The following is a 21,867-nucleotide window of genomic DNA, read 5'->3' as shown; positions in this document are numbered from 1 at the left end:
GCTCCCAGCCTCGGGAGGCACTTTACCACTTGACTGGTCAATAGTGTGGGCTTGGGAGACATCCACACTAGGTCAAGTTCATGCTCTATGTGACCCTGGGCAACTTACTTACCCTCTCTTGACCTCTGTTTCTTCATCTTCAGATAAGTCTATCGTTTATTTGTCAGGGTTGTTATGAGGTTTAAATGAGAAATTCTGTTTCATGCGTTCACTCTGTGTCCAGCATATAATAAATATTCAGTGAGTGTTAACTATGATGATGAATCCTGAATCACTTTATATTATTGTACTCTGGAGGCCAAGGGTCAGAGTGGCAATCCTGGTTTCTGACGTCATATCCAGCTCTCATGGCTCTGCAGGGGCAGGGAAATATCTTTATTAAAACATCTCTGGCATTTACAGAAAACTGAACAGTTTTAACCCCAGAATCTTATCTTTTCATAGCCATCAGCTGGAGTGCAGTTCCTGAGCAGCCATTAGATGTCACTGCCAATGGCTTTCCGCAGGGAACAACAAAGAAAGGAATCCAAAGCCTTCAGGCCAGGTACAGCATATTGGGGCAGAAGGAGATGTTGGCTGCGCACTCACGTCTCACCACTGTCTAATTCCAGGATATCTTCATCACCCCAAAAAGAAAATCCTGTACCCATAGCTGTCACTGCCCACTCCTCCCTCTCCCTCCCTAATTTACTTTCTATCTCCATGGATTTATCTATGTTGGACATTTCATATAAATGGAATCATATAATATGTGGCCTTCTGAATAATGAATTATGCTGCTATGAACATCTGTATACAAGCTTTTGGGTGATCATATGTTTTCAGTTCTCTTGGGTGTGCCCAAGCAGAATTGCTGAGTCACATGATAATCTTATGTTTAACTTTTGGAGGAACTGCCAGTTTTGATTAGCATCTGCACTATTTTAAACTCCCACTAGCAATGTATGAAAGTTTAAATGACCTTATATCCTTTACAACACTTACTATTGTCTATCTTTTTTATTGTAGCCATTCTAGTGGGTGTGAAGTGCTGTCTCACTGGGGTTTTGATTTTCATTTCCTAAAAACTAAAGTTGCTGAGCATCTTTTCATATACTTATTAGCCCTTTGTATATCTTCTTTTTGGTGAGGTATAATTGACATACAACATTATGTTAGTTTCAGGTGTACAACATAGTGATTGGATATTTGTGCATATTGTGAAATGATCACCACAATAAGTCTAGTTAACATCCATCACTGTACATAGTTACAGAATTTTTTGTCCTTGTGATGAGAACTTTTAGGACTTATTCTCTTAGAAATTTTCAGATATTTTATATTATTAACTATAGTCACCATGCTGTACATTATATCCCCATGCTTTATTTATTTGATAACTGGAAGTTTGTACCTTTTGACTCCTTTTACCCATTTGCACCCCCACCCCCCACCTCTGGCAACCACCAGTCTGTTCTCTGTATCTATGAGCTTGGCTTTTTGGGGTTTTTGTTTGTTTGTTTTTTAGATTCCACATATAAGTGGGATCATATGGAATTTGTCTTCTTCTGTCTGATTTATTTCACTTACCATAATGCCTTCAAAGTCCATCCATGTTGTAGCAAATGGCAGAATTTCCTCATTTTTTATGGCTAAATAATATTCCATTGTGTGTCTGTATGTGTGTGTATATATATATATATATATCACGTTTTACTTTATCCATTCATCTGTCAATAGATACTTACATTGTTTCCATATCTTGGCTATTGTAAATAATGCTGCAATGAACATGCGGGGGCGGGGGCCCATGGATCATATATCTTTTCTTTTTTTGAGGAAGATTAGCCCTGAGCTAACTGCTGCCAATCCTCCTCTTTTTGCTGAGGAAGAGTGGCCCTGAGCTAACATCCATGCCCATCTTCCTCTACTTTCTATGTGGGACGCCTACCACAGCATGGCTTGCCAAGCAGAGCCATGTCCGCACCCGGAATCCGAACCAGTGAATCCCAGGCCACCGAAGCAGAATGTGTGCACTTAACCGCTATGCCACTGGGCTGGCCCAAAATATATCTTTTTGACTTAATGTTTTTGTTTTCTTCAGATAAATACCCAGAAGTGAAATTGCTAGATCATGTGGCAGTTCTATTTTTAATTTTGGGGGACCCTCCATACTGTTTTCTATAGTGGCGGCACCAATTTATATTCCCACCAACAGTGCACAGGTTCTCTTTTCTCCACATCCTCTCCAACACTTATTTCCTGTCTTTTTGATAATAGCCATTCTAACAGGTGTGAGGCAATATCTCATTGTGGTTTTGATTTGTATTTCCCTGATGATTAGTGATGTTGAGCATCTTTTCATGTACCTGTTGGCCATCTGTATGTCTTCTTTGGAAAAATGTCTATTCAGATCCCCTGCCCATTTTTTAATTGGATTGTTTTTTTGCTGTTGAGTTCTATGAGTTCTTTATATATTTTGGATATTAACCCCTTATCAGATATATGATTTGCAAATATTTTCTCCCCTTCAGTAGGTTGTGTTGAGTTTCAAGATTTCTTTTTATATACTCTGGATACTAGTCCTTTATCAGATACAGATTTGCAAATATTTTCTTCAGTTCTATGGGTTGTCTTTTCACTTTTCGACAGTGTCCTTTCGAGCACAAAAGTTTTAAATTTTGATGAAGCCCATTTTATCTGTTTTTTCTTTGGTGACTTGTGCTTTTGGTGTCATATCTAAGAAACCATTGCCTAATCCAAAGTCACAAAGATTTACTCTGTGCTTTCTTCTAATAATTTTGTAGTTTTAGCTCTTATGTTTAGGACTTTGATCCATTTTGAGTTATATTTTCTGTAAGGTGTGAGGTGGGGATCCAACTTCATTCTTTTCCATGTGGATATCCAGTTGTTCCAGCACCTTTTTGGGGAAAGACTACTCTTTCACCTGGGAGATTTTAAAAAGAACACTTTCTTGGGCCTTGCCTCTTGGGATTCTGGTTTAGTAGGTCAAGGTTGGAACCTAAGAATTGTTTATGAAGCTCCACAGTGGTTTGGACTGGTGAAAAGGGCACCATGGAAATAGGAGTTTGTGTCTTCAGATTGGCTTTTACTGCAGTATAGAGCTTGTGGGCCACTGGACTCGGGTTTCATCCTTGTGTGTTTGGAGGTTCACACATCACATCTGTCTTGCTGGTTCTTCTCTTGCTCAGCCGATCTCACCCACTCTGCTTTTCCCTCCCACTGAGCCACAGGTGGGCTGCCTGAGGGTGAGAGGGGAGGGGCTGTGGGGGAGCAGCCTCTCCACCAAAGGTGTTTCCATCTCAGTCTGGATTGAGTTGCCACTGAGTGACTGTTGTAGGACTCCCACAATTTACAGGTAGTCCTTTTCATTCTAAGTTGCTTTTCCATTTCTTATTACACCCTTATAAAAAGTTGTGTTGTAATTAAAGTTCACAGATGGACTTGTTTCTTTTCTTTTTGACATGCTTATTTGTCTGCCTCAACACAAACAAGAACAACTTACATCTTTTCAGACTTTAAAAAAAAATGTTTTCTTCATTACAGCCGTTAACCAGGGTTCAAATAGCCTAAATGGCAGACTCAGCCTGTCTCCTGGTGACCTAGGATGTTGAATTGAGTAGTATTTACGAAATTGTCAGGGGTAGAGATTTTTGGACCAGTTTTTCCCCAAGGGCCTTCCTGACCTCTAACCTCTGTTTGCACCTGTAAAGGACCAACTCTTAGCCACAGACCAGGATTTGTGAGTAGAGCAAGTCATGGGGACAGGAACCACATTTCCTGCTGAACCCTGTTTTTCCTGTTAGTGACAGGCTAACAGCAGTTCATACTGGCCCCACCCACCTTACTGTGGCTTCCATTTGCTACTTTACTCAGGTCTAAAATGCTTTTCTTCAGTATGAATACACACCTTCTTTTACTTGAAAGGCTCAGCTCAGGGCCGGCCCAGTGGCATAGTGGTTAAGGTCGTATGCTCCGCTTTGGTGGCCTAGGGTTCGTGGGTTTGGATCCTAGGCACAGACCTGCATACCACTCATCAAACCATGCCGTGGTGGCATCCCACATACAAAGTGGAGGAAGACTGGCACAGATCTTATCTCAGGGACAACCTTCCTCAAGCAAAAAGAGGAAGGTTGACAAGAGATGTTAGCTCAGGGACGATCTTCCTCACCAAAAAATAAAAGCCCAGTTCAGCTACTGCTGCCTTCCTGCTCAAAATTACCATCTTTTCTCCAAATTCCTCCAGTGCTTTTCTCCAGCTTGTCCCAATATGTCACTGCTTTCTGTGTGATTGAGAGTGCATCATCTTCTGACCCTGGCTCTGTCTCCAGTTATCTGGGTGACTTTGGACAAGTCCACTTGCTCTCTGCGTCTCAGTGTGTTCATATCTGTAAAATGAGGACATTGGAGTAGAGATCTGAGGTCCTGACACATTGTGGATGTCTCTTCATTTGGAAGGCAAATGCCATACAGGGGGAAGTACCTGGTGGAAAGAGCAGGAGCTGTGTAGTTCAAGAGACCAGTGTTTAATTTCTGGGCCCCTTTCTCGCCAGTTGTGTGAACTTGGGCAGATTCCTGTACCTCTCTGAGCCTCTGTTTCCCCAGCTATAAAGCAAGGGTAACTGACAGTATCTGTCACACAGGAATACTATGAGAATTGAATGAGAAGAGCGTGCCTCTAACGTGGTGCAGGGCTTGATAGACACCTTGTTAGGACTGGTTTCCTCTTCAGTCATCAGATGAAGCTTCAGATCATGTGTGAAAGAGCCAGAGTTACTTTCATTCAAAAGACCAGCAGCTGCTGGGGAGAAAGCAGGTTTTTCTCACTGTGTATTCCTGAGTGCTGGCATCCTGGGACCTCCTTTAGAACTGGGAGGAATATGAGGGGCCGGCCCAGTGACGCAGTGGTTAAGTGCGCACGTTCTGCTTCAGTGGCCTGGGGTCCGCTGGTTCAGATCCCGGGTGCGGACATGGCACTGCTCATCAAGCCATGCTGTGATAGGCGCCCCACATATAAAGTAGACGAAGATAGGCCTGGATGTTAGCTCAGGGCCAGTCTTCCTCAGCAAAAAGAGGAGGACTGACAGCAGATGTTAGCTCAGGGCTGATCTTCCTCAAAAAAAAACTATGAGGAATATGAACTCAGGCTTGGATGTTAGAGACATTTAATATGCTAGTGCAGCACTAGAAGGAAATATTTTATTTAAGTCTTTGTGTTTTTTTACAAGCGATGCGATGAACCATATAAAGAACCCTTATTGCTAAGAAGCTAATTTTGCTCTGCCTCTTATAGGCAAATCCTCTTCCCATCCCAGTCAAGAGACCAGAGATAGGGCTAGATTGAAAATATCAATATGAATGTATAATCTTTAAAAAATTACATGTGTATATCTTAAGGCTTACATATATTTCAGTAAAGTTTTATAATTTTCTTCATGTAAATTTTTTTTTTTTTTTGAGGAAGACTGGCCCTGAGCTAACATCCATGCCCATCTTCCTCTACTTTATATGTAGGACTCTTGCCACAGCATGGCTTGACAAGAATGCATAGGTCTGCACCCAGGATCCAACCCGGAGAACCCCAGGCCACCAAAGCAGAACATGCGAACTTAACCACTACACCACCAGGCTGGCCCCCTTCATGTAAATCTTTCACATCTTTTTTATTAGATTTACTCTTTGAATGTTGTATTAGTTAGCTATTGCTGTGTAACAAATGACCCCCCCCCAACTTAGTGGCTTAAAACAACAATCAACATTTGTTATTTCATACAACTTTTGTGAGTCAGGAATTTGGGAGGAACTTAGCCAGACATTTCTAACTCAGGGACTTATGAGGTTGCAGTCCATTGTGTCAGCGGGGGCCACACTCATCTGAAGGCTTGACTTGGGTAGAGGATCCGATTTCAGAATGGCTCACTCACATGGCTGACAGGTCAGTGCTGGCTGTGGCAGGAGGCCTCAGTGCCTCACAACTTAGATCTCTCCATAAGGCTATGAGTATTCGTCTTTATAGCATGGTAGCTGGCTTCCCCCAGAACAGACGATTCAGGAGAGCAAGGCAGAAGCCACGGTGTCTTTTATGACCTAGCCTCAGAAGTCACACTCCATCTGTGATCTCCTCAAGTCGGCCCTATTCAGTGTGGGAGCGGATTGCACAGAGGCATGAATTCCAGGAGGCAGGAATCACCATCTCAGAGGCTGGCTACCACAGATGCTGTTTTAAGTTATTTCCTTTTATTTCATTTTCTGGTTTTTGCTTTTGCAGTTGACTTCTTGTTTCTCTCTGTTGCAGTTGATGTTTGTATCCAGCAACCTTGCTAACGCTCATTATTCTAATTTGCCTGGGAATTCTTTAGGAATTTCTTAATGTAGACAGTCTTTTGCAAATAGTATTTCCTTTCCAATCCTCCATTGCTTTTATTTCTCTATCTTGACTTACTGTGCTGGCTAGAACTGACAATGTCACAGTCATCTGCAAATAATGACTTTGGTTTTTGCTTTTCAATCATTATTCCTTTTATTTCTTGTCTTACTGACCAGAACCTTCTGTATAATATTAAATAAAAGCAGTGACAGCAAGTACCCCTGTTTATTCCTGATTTTAAGGACATATATTTGCTGTAGGATTTTTGTAGATACCTTTTATGAATTTAAAAACTATATTTCTAAGTCCTAGTTTGCTAAAAGATTTTAAATCATTCAATAGATGTTGAATTCTCACAAATGCTTTTTCTGCATATATTGTCCTCATAATTATGTTATTTTTCTCCTTTAATCTGTTATGAAATGAGTTCCATTAGTTTTCTGGTTTTGGTGAGTTTTTTTTTAATGTTAAAGCAACCTATATTCCTGAGTGCCAGCAGCCACTCTAGCACAGTTAAGCCCAGGGACAGCAGCATGTGGGGCTCAGGGTTCCCCTTTAAGCAGTGATTCCCACAGTAGGCTAGGTCCCAGCCAGGTAAGGGAGCTTTTCAGCAGACTGTACAGTCCCCTAATATATACCAGTTATAGCCACCGTATCCCAGCTGATGGAATGATTTGCGAGGACAGTGAAGAGTCTGTTATATAAAGATGAGACTGCACATCGTTGGCACACACAACAGTTCCCAACTTCTAGATTACCTCATGAATTGTGTATATGAGGAAAGGAAGGAGGCACATATCATCCAGCAATCCACAGCCAACATGGATGGGCAAAACCAGGAAGGCCCGAGTGGGCTGGTAGGAAGGAATCCACACTCACTTCCTTCACTGTTCCAAACTATGACCTCCATTGAAGCTTGATGTTAAAAGCAAAGGATTGTCCTTCAAAAGCCCATAATGCCCATAGGGAGAGTCTGAAGATTCTACCTCAGGCGGTTCATGCAAGTGGAGTTTGTAACCACAGTTCACACAGGAAACAACACTGAAGTCTTTGAAACAAAACTTTCAATTTCTTGTAAGCAATATTACCAGCTCTCTTGAAAGAAGGAAGCCAGACATGGCTGATAGGTTTCCTGGGGGGAAATTTCACAATTCCACCTTCATCTTTACCCCATTTGAGCCTGTCACCTCGATAATTTCACCTCTGGTGACATTTCTTAAGATGAGATTCATTTTTGTGCCTCGACCTAATCAGACAGTCGGGCCTAGATTTTCTCTTTGCCAAACACAGCTGAAAATGGGTGCTCTGGGACATTCAAACCTAAACACCATGTGAAGCCTGATGTCTTTGATAGGGGCCTGGTACCTAGTAAACACTTAATAAATCCTCTTTGTCTTCTTTTTCCAAACAGATCCCGAATCAGCAAAGTGGAACTCTTTAGGTCCTTCCAGAAGCTGCTAAGCAGTATTTCAGAGGACAAGTGGCCAGATTCCCTCAGGTGATGCTATTGACCCATGTTTTTTCATATTTAGGAAGACTTTGGGTTTAATTCTGCTTAAGAATGGCAGGAAGCTTTGGCAGGAATGGTGTTTCAGTAAGCGAGGGGGCGTTTCTTACTGACCACATGCTCTTCTGTCCCACAGCCCCACTTGCATGTTGTGTATGATCTGAGATGTAGAGGATGGTACAGAGTCACAAGAGACTAGGGGTAGAATTGGGGCTTGCCCGTGCCAGGCCCTCCTTTTATTCCACCTCCAGACGGAGAACATTGTGGAAATGTGAGTGCTTCAGGAGCAATATATTCTGTTAAGAACATTACTGTCTTCTCTTTTTTCTTTTGTTCACATCAGTGATTGTGAACTGCAGCTCCACAATTTAAATCACTTCCACACGGGAATGTAGAGAACTATAAAACCACTCCTTGGGCAGGTGGGTGGTTGCAATTCAGGTGCAGAGTTGGGCCAAACTTCACAGGGTAAGAGCACAGTCCTACAAACTGCCCTCACTTCAGATGCCAGCCACAAGCTCAGGGGCCCCCAAGCCTCTCACACTTCTGATCAACTGACTACAAATTTCGGGGGTTCCCCTTACTCCCTCAGGTTCGATAATGCCCTAAAACAAAACTCACAGAACCCAGGAAAGCCCTATACTTACACTTACTTTTTATTGTAAAGGGTACAAATCAGGACCAGCTAAAAGAAGGAACACATAGGGCAAGGTGTGGGAGGGTCCCAAACACAATGCTTCTGTGTCCTCAGGGTGTGTGACCCTCCCAGCACATCACTGTATCACCAACCAGAAAGCTGACCTGAGCTGCAGGGTCCAGGGTTTTCTATTGGGATTTCATTAATAAGCATGATTGATTGAATCCTTGGCCACATAACGTGGTTGAACTCGATCTCCATGTCCCCCTCCCCCCTAGGAAGTCAGACTGTTATCAGGAGGCTCAAAGCTTACAGCTCTCTAATCCTGTAGTTGGTCTTTCTGGCATGACCAACCCCACCCTGAAACTATCATTTTACCGTGAGTCACTTCATTGTGTGATCTGAGGGATCCACCATGAATAACAAAGACATTCCTATCACTTGGGAAATTCTAAGGGTTTAGAGGTTTCCTCCCAGGAACTGGCAACCAAGACTAGCCAAATTCTTTATTATACAACAGTGGGGAGCTAAGGAGGAACTGGCAGCTGCTGTGTGAAGAGGCTAGCCTTTGTTGCCACCATGATGCCTACTCAGTATTGATGCCCTCCAGTCATCTGTGGTCAGTTTGCTTGTTTCTTGTCCGGAAAAATGAATCAAACTGGAACTGGCTGGGTTTGCATCCATTCTATGTGTCAATAAAAACAAATCTGGACTCAGGTCAGGAGAGACTTTATTCAAAAGGATTATTGCAACAAGAGAAGGAGACTACTGCAATAGGAGGAGGAGTAATGTAGTTGGGAGAGGACTCCAATCGTAAGATCCGTAAGCCTCCCAAAGGGCAGACAGAAGGAGTTTTCTTTCACAGGGAGGGGTAAACAAGGCTAGGAAGAACCGGAACCAGGGTGTAGGGTGAGCAGGTGGTGTGATGGGACAGTTGAGTAGGAAATGTCTTTTCTTGGGGTCAGTCAGTTCTCCAGAGGGGCTGTTAAGAAGGCATTGTTACACATGAGCCAGGCTGGGGTGGGTCAGAGTTCAGGGGTCTGTGGGAAGGAGAGAAGCATAACTCATATGTTGCTGAGATAGGTCAGTGGGTGCAAACAGTTCAGCTAACCATTATGAGACCAAAACATGGGAATTTGGAGGGTGTGTGTCTGGCCTTGTCATAGGTAAACAAGGCGGGCATCCATGAGTCTAAGTCACAGAGAAGGGCCATTCTTTGCAGTCAGCTGTTCCCCAGAACACAGAAGAGTGGGAGGGTGATTTCTTAACCATAGCTGTTTTCTGGGAACACAGGGGTCAGGTAAAACTTAACATTGTCATTTGTGTGGATCCCACCTATTAACCATCAAAAAACCGTGGGAAATTGATGAGGCATTGTTTGCTACACTTAGCAACTTTGTTCCTGCTGAAGTGAGCTAAGAAACCGCTTGGTCTCTTCAGATCCTAGCAAAGAATGAAAGAGTAGAAGCGTGATAAAACTGGATCAATAAGACATGAGTCTCAGTTTCTTCAACTAAAAGATGGCAAGAACAGAGTTCAAGGTTGGGCCAAGTTGAGAAGAAAGCTCAGAGGAGCCTGACTCAAGTTTGGTCAAAGGAGAGAGTCTTTGTCACAAGAAAATCTTTTAACTGGATTTAAGTATTAAAAATATTACTCAGCATGTCAGCCATTCTTTAGCAGTCAGAGGCAGTTAAGCGATTTGGGAAGGGGTGTTGGCTGGTGGTACACAGGAGTGTAGTGTATGGTTAAGATGGAAAGCACCTTAGTTTACTGAGGAAAAATGCAGCTAAGTTTCTAATGGCTAGATCCTCTGGTGGAAATTATAGATGCTGAGAAAATTCAGGGGCTGGCCCCGTGGCCAAGCGGTTAAGTTTGTGCACTCCGCTTCAGCAGCCCGGGGTTTCACCTGTTCAGATCCTGGGTCTGACCTGGCACCACTCATCAGACCATGCTGAGGTGGTGTCCCACACAGCACAACCAGAAGGACCTACAACTAGAATATACAACTAGGCACTGGGAGGCTTTGGGGAGGAGAAGAAGAAAAGAAGATTGGCAACAGATGTTAGCTCAGGTGCCAATCTTTAAAAAAAAAAAATTCAAACCAAAAAGTAGATACAGTTATTCTTGTTTTATCTGATTCCGCCAGGATCAGACACAACTAGCATTCTGTTTATTCTTGCCCATTTTAATCCATGTTGCTTTCTAGTGAATTCTTTACAAAGGAGACAGAGTCGCTCTAGGAAAGTGTACCAGAATCCTCAGTTGCTACGTCTCTTGTATAAACCTATGCAGTGGATTTCTCAGGTGTCTTGTTGGCCACAGTGGTGAACTGTTCAGTGAGAACCTGTGTGCTTGGTGGTGTGTATGCATTAGGGTGCGGAAGCTAGAGACATACCAAGAGTACAAGGAAGCTGCATCTGCTTACCAGGAAGCCTGGAGTGCACTCCGGAAGCAGGCATTTGGATCCTGGATCAGAAACCCACCGGATTATCACCAGTTTAAATGAGAAGAGAAAGTTTGCAGAGAACTTACTGGCAGCAGTGTGTTTTCAGCCCTTCATGCCAGACTGCCTTGCCTTCTTCCTTTGTGCTGGATAAGTCTTAGCTTTTCTTGTGGCTGAGTCAGGAAAAAGAGTCTGCCATCTACCAGAGCAACATATCTCTTCTATGTAAGATGGATGGAATTCCAAAACATGGAACAATCGATCTATAGTTGATTGAAGTAGCTCTCTGCTAAAATAGCATCTCACTAATGGCCCTGGTATCCATCCTAACTTGTGTTTTATTGCTTCTCTAAAGTATGGAATAAGAATTTGGAAGATAATGCTTTAAAAGTACTCTGCACAGGCCGGCCCGGTGGCGCAGTGGTTAAGTTCACATGTTCCACTTCGGTGGCCCGGGGTTCGCCAGTTCGGATCCCGGGTGCACACATGGCACCGCTTGGCAAAAGCCATGCTGTGGTAGGCGTCCCACATATAAAGTAGAGGAAGATGGGCACAGATGTTAGCTCAGGGCCAGTCTTCCTCAGCAAAAAGAGCAGGATTGGCAGCAGATGTTAGCTCAGGGCTAGTCTTCCTCAAAAAAAAAAAAAGAACTCTGCAGTAGCTCCATTTCATGTGTCCCTTCACTGATTCAGCAAATATTTATTGGGTTGAGGTGATGCTTGAATCTCTGCAAGTTTGAGAGCTTCACCTGGCATATATATTTTGTATACCTAGCCTTTCTTCCTTCCAAGAGCCACTCTTTCCTGCTCTATCCAGGGAACTTGGTTAAAGTGAACCTTACTCCTTGGCTCCAGGAATGTGAGCCAGCCCTGGACAGTCCTGGAACTATCGCCAGAGCTATCAGGAAAGAGTCTCCTCTTGTATCAGGAGCAGTAAGGGCCACATAGTCTTGGGACTGCCTATGGCTGCCTTTGCCTACCGGATAAAGACAGCCAGCTGGAGAATGAAGGCAGTCAAGAAGGAAACAGCCAGAGAATCAGAGCTCTCGGGATCTTGTTTGGATGCCTGAAGCTAGTGCCCACCCTGGACTTCAGTTATGGGAGATCATTTCCTGTTGTTGTTCTGAGTAAGCCTGTTTGAGATGATTTTCTATGACTTTCAGTGGAAAGAGTTCTGTCTAAATGGCCAAAACTCCCTGTAGCAAATCAGCAACAGACCTAGCAACCAATCCTGTTTTAGCCAACACCTAATATTTAACACAACCTCTTCACACCTTGAATTATTTCCTGAATATGGAAGCTCTCCATGTTCACATGACTCAAGGTCCCTGTTGATTCTTCTTCTTTTTTTTATAGCTTTAAATATTTTTCAATAGCAGCCTTATTGAGCTATAATTCACATACCATAGAATTCACCCATTTAAAGTATACAATTTAGTGGTTTTTAGTATATCCACAGAGTTGTGCAACTAGCACCACAATTTTAGAACATTTTTGTTCTAAATTTTGGGGGACACTGTTCAACCCAGTACAGTATCCATTAGGAGTCACTCCTCATTTCCCCTCAACTCCCCTAGGACAAGTGATAATCTACTTTCTGTCTCTGTGGATTTACCTATTCTGAACATTTCATATAATGGAATCATACAATATGTGGTTTTTGTGACTGGCTTCTTTCACTTAATGTTTAAGATTCATGATGTAATATGAATTGGTAGCATGAATCAGTACTTTATTCCTTTTTATGGAATAAAAATCACATTCAGTTGTATGAATATACCACGTTTTGTTTATCCAGTCGTCAGTTAATTGACATTTAGGTTGTTTCCATTTTTTGGCTATTGTGGATAGTGCTGCTATAAACATTCGTGTACAAGTTTGTGTGTAAACATATGTTCTTAAATTTTAATTACCAAAGTAATATATGTTTGTCATAACAAGTTATCCTTGAATTCTTTTTTTTTTTTTTTTGAGGAAGAATAGCCCTGAGCTAACTACTTCCAGTCCTCCTCTGTTTTTCTGAGGAAGCCTGGCCCTGAGCTAATATCCTTGCCCATCTTCCTCTACTTTATGTGTGGGACGCCTACCACAGCATGGCGTGCCAAGCGGTACCATGTCCGCACCTGGGATCCGAACCGGCAAACCCCGGGCCACTGAGAAGCAAAACGTGCAGACTTAACCGCTGCGCCACCAGGCCAGCCCAAGAAATCCTTTTAGATAGCAAGGAAGAAAGGCAAAAACACCGCTAACTGAAGGCCAGGCTTGCTGATTTTCTCCTTTAATCAGAGAGACCCTTTTTTTTTCATAATAGTTTACATCAATGTGAGATTTCAGTTGTACATTATTTCTTTACTATCACCACATAAGTGCTCCCCTTCACCTCCTGTGCCCACCCCCACCCCCCTTCCCCTGGTAACCGCTGAACTGTTTTCCTTGTCCATGTGTTTGTTCAATTCCACATATGACTGAAATCATCTGGTGTTTGTCTTTCTCTGACTGGCTTATTTCAATTAGCGTAATACCCCCCAGGTCCTTCCATGTTGTTGCAAATGGGATGGATTTGTCTTTTTTCTGGCTGAGTAGTATTCCGTTGTATATGTATACCACATCTTCTTTATCCAATCATCAGTCCATGGGCACTTGGATTGTTTCCATGTCTTGGCTATTGTGAATAGTGCTGCAGTGAACATAGGGGTGCATGTGTTACTTTGTGTCGTTGATTTCAAGTTGTTTGGGTAGATACCCAGTAGTGGGATTGCTGGGTCATATGGTATTTCTATTTTTAGTTTTTTGAGGAATCTCTGTACTGTTTTCCATAGTGACTGCACCAGTTTGCATTCCCACCAGCGGTGTATGAGGATTTCCTCTTGTCCACACCCTCTCCAACATTTGTTATTTTTAACAGGCGTAATGTGGTATCTTAGTGTAGTTTTGATTTGCATTAGTGAGACCCTTTTGCCTGACCCCAAATCCCACAATATGACAGCACTTAGGACACCTCAACTGACAGGAGCTTTCATCCGCAGAAGATCATGCATCTCTCTCTCTCTCATGAGATTCTATTTTAAAGGCTAAAGATTTATATTTTCTGGTAAGTTTGTCAAACCTACACAAAAAAAGCTAAATGTAAAAAACACCCCTAAATTTTGTCTTCAGAACAGAGATTGGGAAAACCCTAAAAACTGGAGATGAAAGGCAGCTTCACCTGGGGCTCTGCCTTTTTTTCTCAAAAGCTGAAAGTGGTGCTTAGACATCCAACTTCCTACGTTTTACTTTAATCTCTTAAAACCAACGTTTAGAATCTCACCTATGCCTTAGAAGCACATCTCTGCCAAATTGGTAGGTTCTCAGATTTCACGCATCTAATCAGATCTTGTGTTTTTACTAATGTTTCTTAACCCGTATTTGACTGAAAACTGCATCTAATTTGTAAATATCTCTCTTTTTTTTTAACTGGATAGTTTTACATAGAAAAGCACAGTGGACCCCCATGTGCCCATCACCCAGACTTAACAACCCTCAGCTTTATGCTGCTGTTATCTGCTTTATTCCCCTCCCATTCTTTTTCCTGGGAGCATCTCAAAGCAAATCCTAACCATCATGTTTCACCCAACAAAATTAACAGTAATTCCTTAATATCTAATATGCAGTCCGTGTTCTGTTTCCCCATTGTCTCAACAATGTCTTTTGACTATTGATTTCTTCAAATTAGGATCCAAACAAAGTCCACACAGTGCTTTTGATTGATTTGTCTTTTGTCCTACCAAATCTGTAACAGTTCACTCTCCTTTCTATGTGTTTAACAAATGGGTCATTTGTCCTCTAGAATCTCCCCCATCCTGGATTTGGCTGCTGATTTCCTCTAGTGTTGATACAGATTCCTCTGTCTCCCATATGTCCTATAAATGTGCAGTTACATGGAGAGGCTTGATTAGATTCAGGTTCAGTTCATCTGGCATGAATACTTCTTAGGATGCAACAGAAGTAAGCAGAATCACCTATCAAGAAAGTGACATCTGGCTGTCCCACTCTCAGTGATTGAGCAGTGGGTTCAGTGCTGTCAGCCTGCTCTATCCCGTTATGAAGCTCCCATCACCCTTTCACCTGATGTTGTTAGCGGCTGTGTTGGGGGTCCCCAAGACCACCCTCAGGTTCGATGATTCACTAGATGGACTCACAGAACTCAGAAAGGCTGTTATATTCATAGTTACCATTTGTTACAGTGAAAGCAAACAGATTAAAGTGAGCAAAGGGCACAGCTGTGTGAGTGAAGCTCAGGAGAGAGCAGGCACAAGCTTCTAGTTGTCCCCTCTGCATTAACCATGTGTTCTGATGCTTCGACATCTGGGGCCTTGCTGACCCTGCAGAAACTGCCCCTCCCAGGGTCAGCCAGTTCCTAGAGACAGTAAAAGCCTCATCTGTGAGTGCACCTTTTATATGCAAAGCACCAATCCAGAGCCCCTACGCCAGCCACCTCCTCTGTCGGGCTCTCACACTCTGGGCCACTGTCCACCTGCCCTAATCACCCCACAGCCAGGCACCAGACACTAGGGACAGCCACTGTGCCTCAGAGCCCACTGAAATTAGTCGAACTTGCCAATTCCACGCCTGCCTACCCTGCCTCGCCCCTTCCTTCCCTTTCACAGTAACAGCTCTTGCCCACATTTCCCCCTCACTCCCCCTGCCTCCTGACCAACCCTGGTGGTTTCTTGTGGCACATGTGGCTTCTTGCCCAGCGTGCCCTGTCCTCCTACATTTTAAAACATTCTCCCAGTGGAGTCCTGCATACAGCACTTAATTCTCCCAGTAACACTGTGTGACAAAATGTGCAAAATGTTGCCGATCAGGGAAGCTCACCTGAGCCCGGGATGCTAACACCCTTCGATGCACAGGATGACCTCCTGTAACAGAATTGTCTGGCCCAAAATGTCAAGAGTGCTGAGGTTGAGAAACCCGGATCTAGGGACTGTGAGCGTTTCAGAGTCACGTGAAATAGTTCCTCTCCAATTGTTGCTCCAAATCTATAACAGTTAATTTTGTTTCATTTTACTTACCATTTTTAGGAGGGATTTTTAAAGAATTATATAAAATATTTATGTGATTCTAAGGTTAAAACTATTTTTAAAAAAGAAAAAAGGTACATTCATAGAGGTCTTCCACCCTCGTCTCCCCCCACCCCCCATTTTTTCCTTCTCACAGCAGAAACTATTTTTATTAGTTGTTGGTGGGCATTTCATTCTTTGCTTTTGAAATGCTCTGTGAATAGCTTACATAAAATATTTTGTATTTTTGCCAATGTATCTTTTGCATAGATTCTTAGAAGTGGGATTTGCTGGGTCAAAAGGTGAATGAACATATAATTTTGCTTTTTTAAAATACATCTTTAAAGTTCTGTTTCTAAATACGAGTGCAAAGAAAAAAAGCAATGGGCCCAGCCCAGTGGCACAGCAGTTAAGTGCACACGTTCCACTTCGGTGGCCCGGGGTTTGCCAGTTCAGATCCCAGTGCAGACATGGCAATGCTTGGCAAGCCATGCTGTGGTCAGGCGTCCCACATATAAAGGAGAGGAAGATGGGCATGGATGTTAGCTCAGGGCCAGTCTTCCTCAGCAAAAAGAGCAGGATTGGCAGCAGATGTTAGCTCAGGGCTAATCTTCCTCAAAAAAAAAAAAACAAAAAAAAAGCAAAATGCAGGACAGCATTGTAACATTCCATTTCTATAACAAAGGAGAATGAAATGTATATATCTATGTTTTGCTTGTAGATGCCAAAGTCTCTGAGTAAATACACAAGAAACCACAACACTGGGGCCTCTGGGGAGGGAAGGGGAAAGGCTGGGACCCAGAAGTGGAAGGGACACTTTTCACAGAAAACCTTCTACATTTTGTTATTTTGAAAATTTTGAACCTTGTTAACATAATATCTATTTGAAAAATAAATTTCAGAAGTGAAAAATAAAATAGAAAAAAATTTTTTATTTTAAGCTGTGAAAACACCAGAAAATAGCAGTGACATTGTATACGGAAGAGAGAATCTCACAGCATGCTTCAGGCAGCTCTGCTTATAATTCCACAGAATTATCTCTTTACTAACAAAATGTCTTCTGGAATTGGGCTCTTTCAGGGAAGTTTACACTTTGAGCATGGCTGCTTTGTTCTGTGTTTGCAAGTGGGTTCTAACGTTATGACTATGTGTGCCTAATTTTTATTCTCTTTTTCTTTAGAACTTTTAAAACTTGGCTTGATTTAAATAATTTTGTGTATATATTCCATGTAGTCATTTCTGCCTCAAAGCATGGGGGTAAATGCCTTGTTTTATGGAGTTTGCCAGTGCCAAGCATTAGCTCACCGTCTGGGGAGACGAAGCTGCTATGGAGAAAATGACCCACCCTGGCTGCCAGTGCTCCGCTTGGAAGAGAAGCAGGCCCTGTCTGATTTGGTTGTGTCTGTGGCTGGTGGAAAGCTGCCTCCACCTGGACTCTGGCAGCACTTTTTGGCTTTAAGACAATGTTCTGAGCAAGCCTTAGCCAAAGTTTTCCAGTTTCTAAAATTTAGTTCCCTTGTGGGCTAGTTAATGGTTTAGGACCGTGTTACATTTTCAGCTGCCACTGGCGTCATGTGATGATGTCTGAGGAAGCAGATGAGCTGTTAAGAGGAGTCTCGGTGCAGCGGGAAGGTTGTCGAAAGTAGGAAACTGCTTCCAAGTAGAGAGTACATATGTGCTTGCTTTCAAGGGCTCAAGCGATTCTTTCCATAGAAACAAAGGCAGCTATCCTGAGCAGTGGTGGGTACAGAAAGAGCCAAGAAGGCAGATATTTTGGAGAAAGCAACTTTATTTTCCAGAAAGAAGAGTTCTTTTTAGACCACATATTGAGGAGTCATAGTTGCCTTCACGTCTTAGAAACGTGAATGCCTTTAAACTTAAACGTATCTATACCGGGGCTAAGACTGACTTCCTGGAAGTCTGTCCAGATGGATCCAAAACAAATCTTTAATACTCGTGGTCTAAAAGGGGGAGGAAAATTCTACAAAGAGACACGTCAGGGCTGCAGGCAAAGTTGTATGAGTTCCATTTTTATTTCTTAAAACTGAGGCCCCAGAACTAATCGAAGAGGATAGAAATCAGAGCAGTGGTTGTTGCCTGGTAGGGGAAGATGAGAGAAGGGGAGTTGAGTGGAAAAAAGCCTAAGGGAACTTTCTAGGATGATGGAAACATTCTGTTTTGTTTGGAGTATTGATTACATGGGTGTAAACATTTGTCAAAATTTGTTAAGCTCTACACTTAAGATCTGTGCATTTTATTGTATGTAATTATACCTCAGTTTAAAAATTAAAAAAAAAAAAACCTTGTCCTTATTAATTATTTGGTATAATAGAATAAACTTTGGTCTGGATATTCAAGTAATTATGTTCCAGTACCACTCTGCCACTACTTCCTATGTGGATGTGGGGAAAGCGCGTAGTCTCTGACTTCTAAACCATCACCTGTTCTACAAAATGAGGTCCCAGCAGTTGGGATGCTCAATTTTTTCAACTGTGAGGCAGGATTTCTCATAAAAATATTTAATTGGGTAGATAATGTAAAGAGAAATTTTCTCCAGGAAACTGAGCCCATTGACACTTTGAGAGACATTTGGTCTCCATCATGTTGATAAAGGAGGGACGGAAATAATTCTTGTCTGCGTCTGGTAACCTGGGTCTGAATTTGGGTGTGGATTTTTTTGTCCCTCATCCCAATGAGCCAGCAGGATTAGGAACCAGCTTTTAGAACTAAGTGTGTTCAGCCCTGCTTTTCAATCTCCAAATGGAGGGAAGTGTCTTGAGGAGGAAAAGGCAAAGGTGGAAAGTCACTCCAAGCGGGGACCCAGGCTGCCAAATGCTGGTCTCAAGCACATGTTCCCTGAACTTGGGCTCCGCTCCAGAAGGAGAAGAACTCACAATGGAAACAGTGATGGCTGTTTGCTGAGGCGGCCAAGAGAATGAAAAGCACATTGAAACCCAGCAGTGTCTCCATGGGGAGAGCAGGGTGGGCCGCTTGGTGGTGAAACCAACCTGACAGCCGAGCAGGATAACAGAGCCCATTCCCAGCATCTTTCTGCAGTTCAACAAGAGGCCTTTATGTGCAACCTAGGAAATCTCGGAGAAATTATACTGCGGCCGACCCAAGCTCTGCCCAACGGTAAATGCACACTCAATCTAGTTCCCCCCTGTTTTTGTTGAATTATTCTGTTAATTGAGAGAAAGAAGAGAGCTCTTCTCAGTGTATATCCCCACCTGCCCCCGACAAGATTTCATCAACCTTCTTTTTTTTTTTAAGATTGGCCCTGAGCTAACATTTATTGCCAATCTTTTTTCTTTTCCTCCCCCTCTCCCTCTTCCTCTCCCCCAAAGCCCCCAGCACATAGTTGTGTATTTTTATTTGTGGGTCCTTCTAGTTGTGCTATTTGGGACACCACCTCAGCATGGCTTGATGAGCAGTACCATGTCCGCACCCAGGATCTGAACCAGCAAAACCCCAGGCGGCCGAAGTGGAGCACACCAACTTAACCACTTAGCCATGGGGCTGGCCCCTCAACTTCTTTTTTATTGCTACCACTTATGGACTATTTGGACTTGCCATGAGTGCCTTTTCAGCTGGGGTTTTTTTTTGAGGAAGACTGGCCCTGAGCTAACATCCATGCCCATCTTCCTCTACTTTATATGTGGGACGCCTCCCACAGCATGATGTGCCAAGCGGTGCCATGTCCGCACCCGGATCCAAACCGGCGAACCCCAGGCTGCTGAGAAGTGGAACAAGCACACTTAATCACTGCACCACCGGGCTGGCCCCCTCAGCTGGCATTTTCATCCTGTACTTTTTGTTCCTCGTTTATCCAGTGCCATTGTGAATGCCCTTCTATCCCAGGACTTTGGTAACTGCGGGGCTGAGCAACCAGCTGGCAGTGAAAGAAACAAGGTTTCGGGTGACGGAATGGCAGTACAGTCTCACCTGGCTCCAGACAACAGTGTTCACTCAGCCGTGCCGACGTGGGCAGATCATGCAGCCCAGCTCTTTGCTCCTTTCATGAAAGATGAGGGCCAATGTGGTTAGTATTTTGCTTGCATATACTTTGGAGGAATTCTGTTCTAAAATAAAGGATGGCACATAAACTATGGTGCAGTTTGTAAACCCAAATATTTCCAGGAGTAGGAAACTAAAAGTAGGTGGAGTGAATGAAGTGTATTCCCTGTCCAATGAGGAGTCATTATCTTGTTCCCTCTGATTGTTGTCAGATCTTCAGCATTTTTACAGGAGAAGCAAAAATGCTGGATTTTTATGGGCCAATACAGACACGGGCCTTCAGTTCCTAACCTCTGGTCTAGCAGAACAAGGATGGATTTTGGCCGTAGACCTGAGTATGAACTGTAGCTCCAGGATGTACTGGTTGTGCGATCTTAGGTAGGTAAGCATATTCTCAGAGTATCGGTATCCTCACCTTTGAAATGAGGACACTACCAGCCCCTGGCAATGGGTAGGGATGAGATGAGATAAAGTACAACATAGGTATGAGGATGGCTGCCTACCACACGTCCCGTGCCTGGCACATAGGAAACACCAGCCTTGGTCTGCCACTGCAGTTCATAGGTGACTCTCTCCAATTTGCTAGTCCTGGTTTCCAGAGCTTGTGCTAATAAATGTAAGAGATTGTCCTTAGGAGGAGTTTGTTGGGCAAATGTTCATGGTGCCTCTTGCTGCACACCAGGTATTTGCATGTTTGCATGCACCACTCCATTGCACATCTGGAAGCAAGAGCTTGTCTCCAGCAGCTAAGCAGGTGAGAAAGCAAAGCTGTTGATCTCAGAGGTATATATAGATCCTCCTACCCAACTCTTGTGGCTTTGTCTCCCCCATGTCAACCACCAGGATTGTTTTTTCTCCCTAAGGAAATGAAGATGAAAAGGGGAACCAATTGCACTTTTTAAAGCATTCTAACATTTGGTCAAATGAAGAGCAAGTCTTTGGAGAATAAGAAAATTTATATTGCCCTCTTCCAAATTCTCCTTGAAGGAGGTCCTCGAGCCACCTCGAATGGTTCCCGGATGCACAAACCTGCCCCATGCCCTCCATGTGGCCAGTGTGTTTCGGCCACTGTTGCAATATTAAGATGCATTAGCGCTTATTAAGTAGGCTCTCAGCTTCAGGTAGACCCGTCGTAGGCCTTCTGAACACCATCAATATGCCAGGCATTGCGCTATGCACCTGAGGTGCAAGGATAAGGGGATAGTCCCCTTGTCGCTCCTTGACCAAAGGGGAAGACAGGCAAGCGTGTTTGCAGTGGGACAGTACAGTGTGAGGGTGGCCATCCTAGAGGTGAGGGGCACAGGATGATTTCATAGGCCCAGGTATACTTGAGCAGAGAGGTGAAGGAGGAGGGATTAGGGGTTAGCAAGCAAAGAGAAATGGTAGTGCATATATGAACAGTTGTGAGAGATGGATATTTGAGGTAGAGAATCACCATAAGCAAAGGCCAGCGATGAGAGCACGGCAGCTCGGGCTGGTGGAGCACAGGAGGGGCTGGGGAGGCGCTGGGGCATCTGGGGGCGGACTTTGTATGTCCTTCAAAGGAGAATGGTTTTATCCTGACAACTCAGCACTTCAGGGATTTTGAGAAAAGGGTGTTGGGATAGAAGTTGCATTTTAGAAAGATCGCTGTCCTCCGTAGCAAGGAGGATGGATTGACAGGGGCAGGGATGGTGGCAGGGAGACCACAGTTGGAGGATTACTACAGTAATTAGAAATGATGAGGCCCAGACAATAATGGTTCGAGGAGCTATAGGGAGGGGACTGACTTGAGAAATACTCAGAGGCTCTTCAGGCTGACTGGCTGACTGCAGGTAGGGATAAGGATGAGGGAGTGTTGAGGATGGCTCCCAGG

General features: G+C 43.5%; 1 protein-coding gene and 1 long non-coding RNA gene across 5 annotated transcripts in view; one reads left to right on the top strand and one right to left on the bottom strand.

Annotated features, from left to right (window-relative positions):
• ADAT1 (adenosine deaminase tRNA specific 1) overlaps positions 1-18,318 on the top strand; it is a 28,674-nt gene extending 10,356 nt beyond the window's left edge. For 2 of the 4 annotated variants that reach the window (XM_070263119.1, XM_005608439.4), the window contains 3 exons: positions 445-544; positions 7,779-7,865; positions 10,885-13,427. In XM_070263119.1, coding sequence (XP_070119220.1) covers positions 445-544; positions 7,779-7,865; positions 10,885-11,017 — 320 coding nt within the window. In that variant the 3' untranslated portion in view covers positions 11,018-13,427. Of the gene's footprint in view, positions 1-444; positions 545-7,778; positions 7,866-10,884 lie in introns of all 4 variants that reach the window. The other 2 variants (XR_011437392.1, XR_011437393.1) reach the window with 2 other exon arrangements.
• On the bottom strand, positions 9,225-20,049 carry LOC138923590 (uncharacterized). Its single transcript, XR_011437405.1, has 2 exons — positions 19,941-20,049; positions 9,225-9,551 (listed from the first exon to the last, which is right to left on the bottom strand). It is a non-coding gene; the product is annotated as an uncharacterized lncRNA (long non-coding RNA).
• Between the last annotated feature and the right edge of the window lie 1,818 nt (positions 20,050-21,867).

This window comes from Equus caballus, chromosome 3 (genome assembly GCF_041296265.1).
Source record: "Equus caballus isolate H_3958 breed thoroughbred chromosome 3, TB-T2T, whole genome shotgun sequence".
Classification (NCBI taxonomy): domain Eukaryota; kingdom Metazoa; phylum Chordata; class Mammalia; order Perissodactyla; family Equidae; genus Equus; species Equus caballus.
The sequence above is the reverse complement of the archived record's forward strand: the minus strand, read 5'-3'. Positions and strand labels throughout refer to the sequence as shown.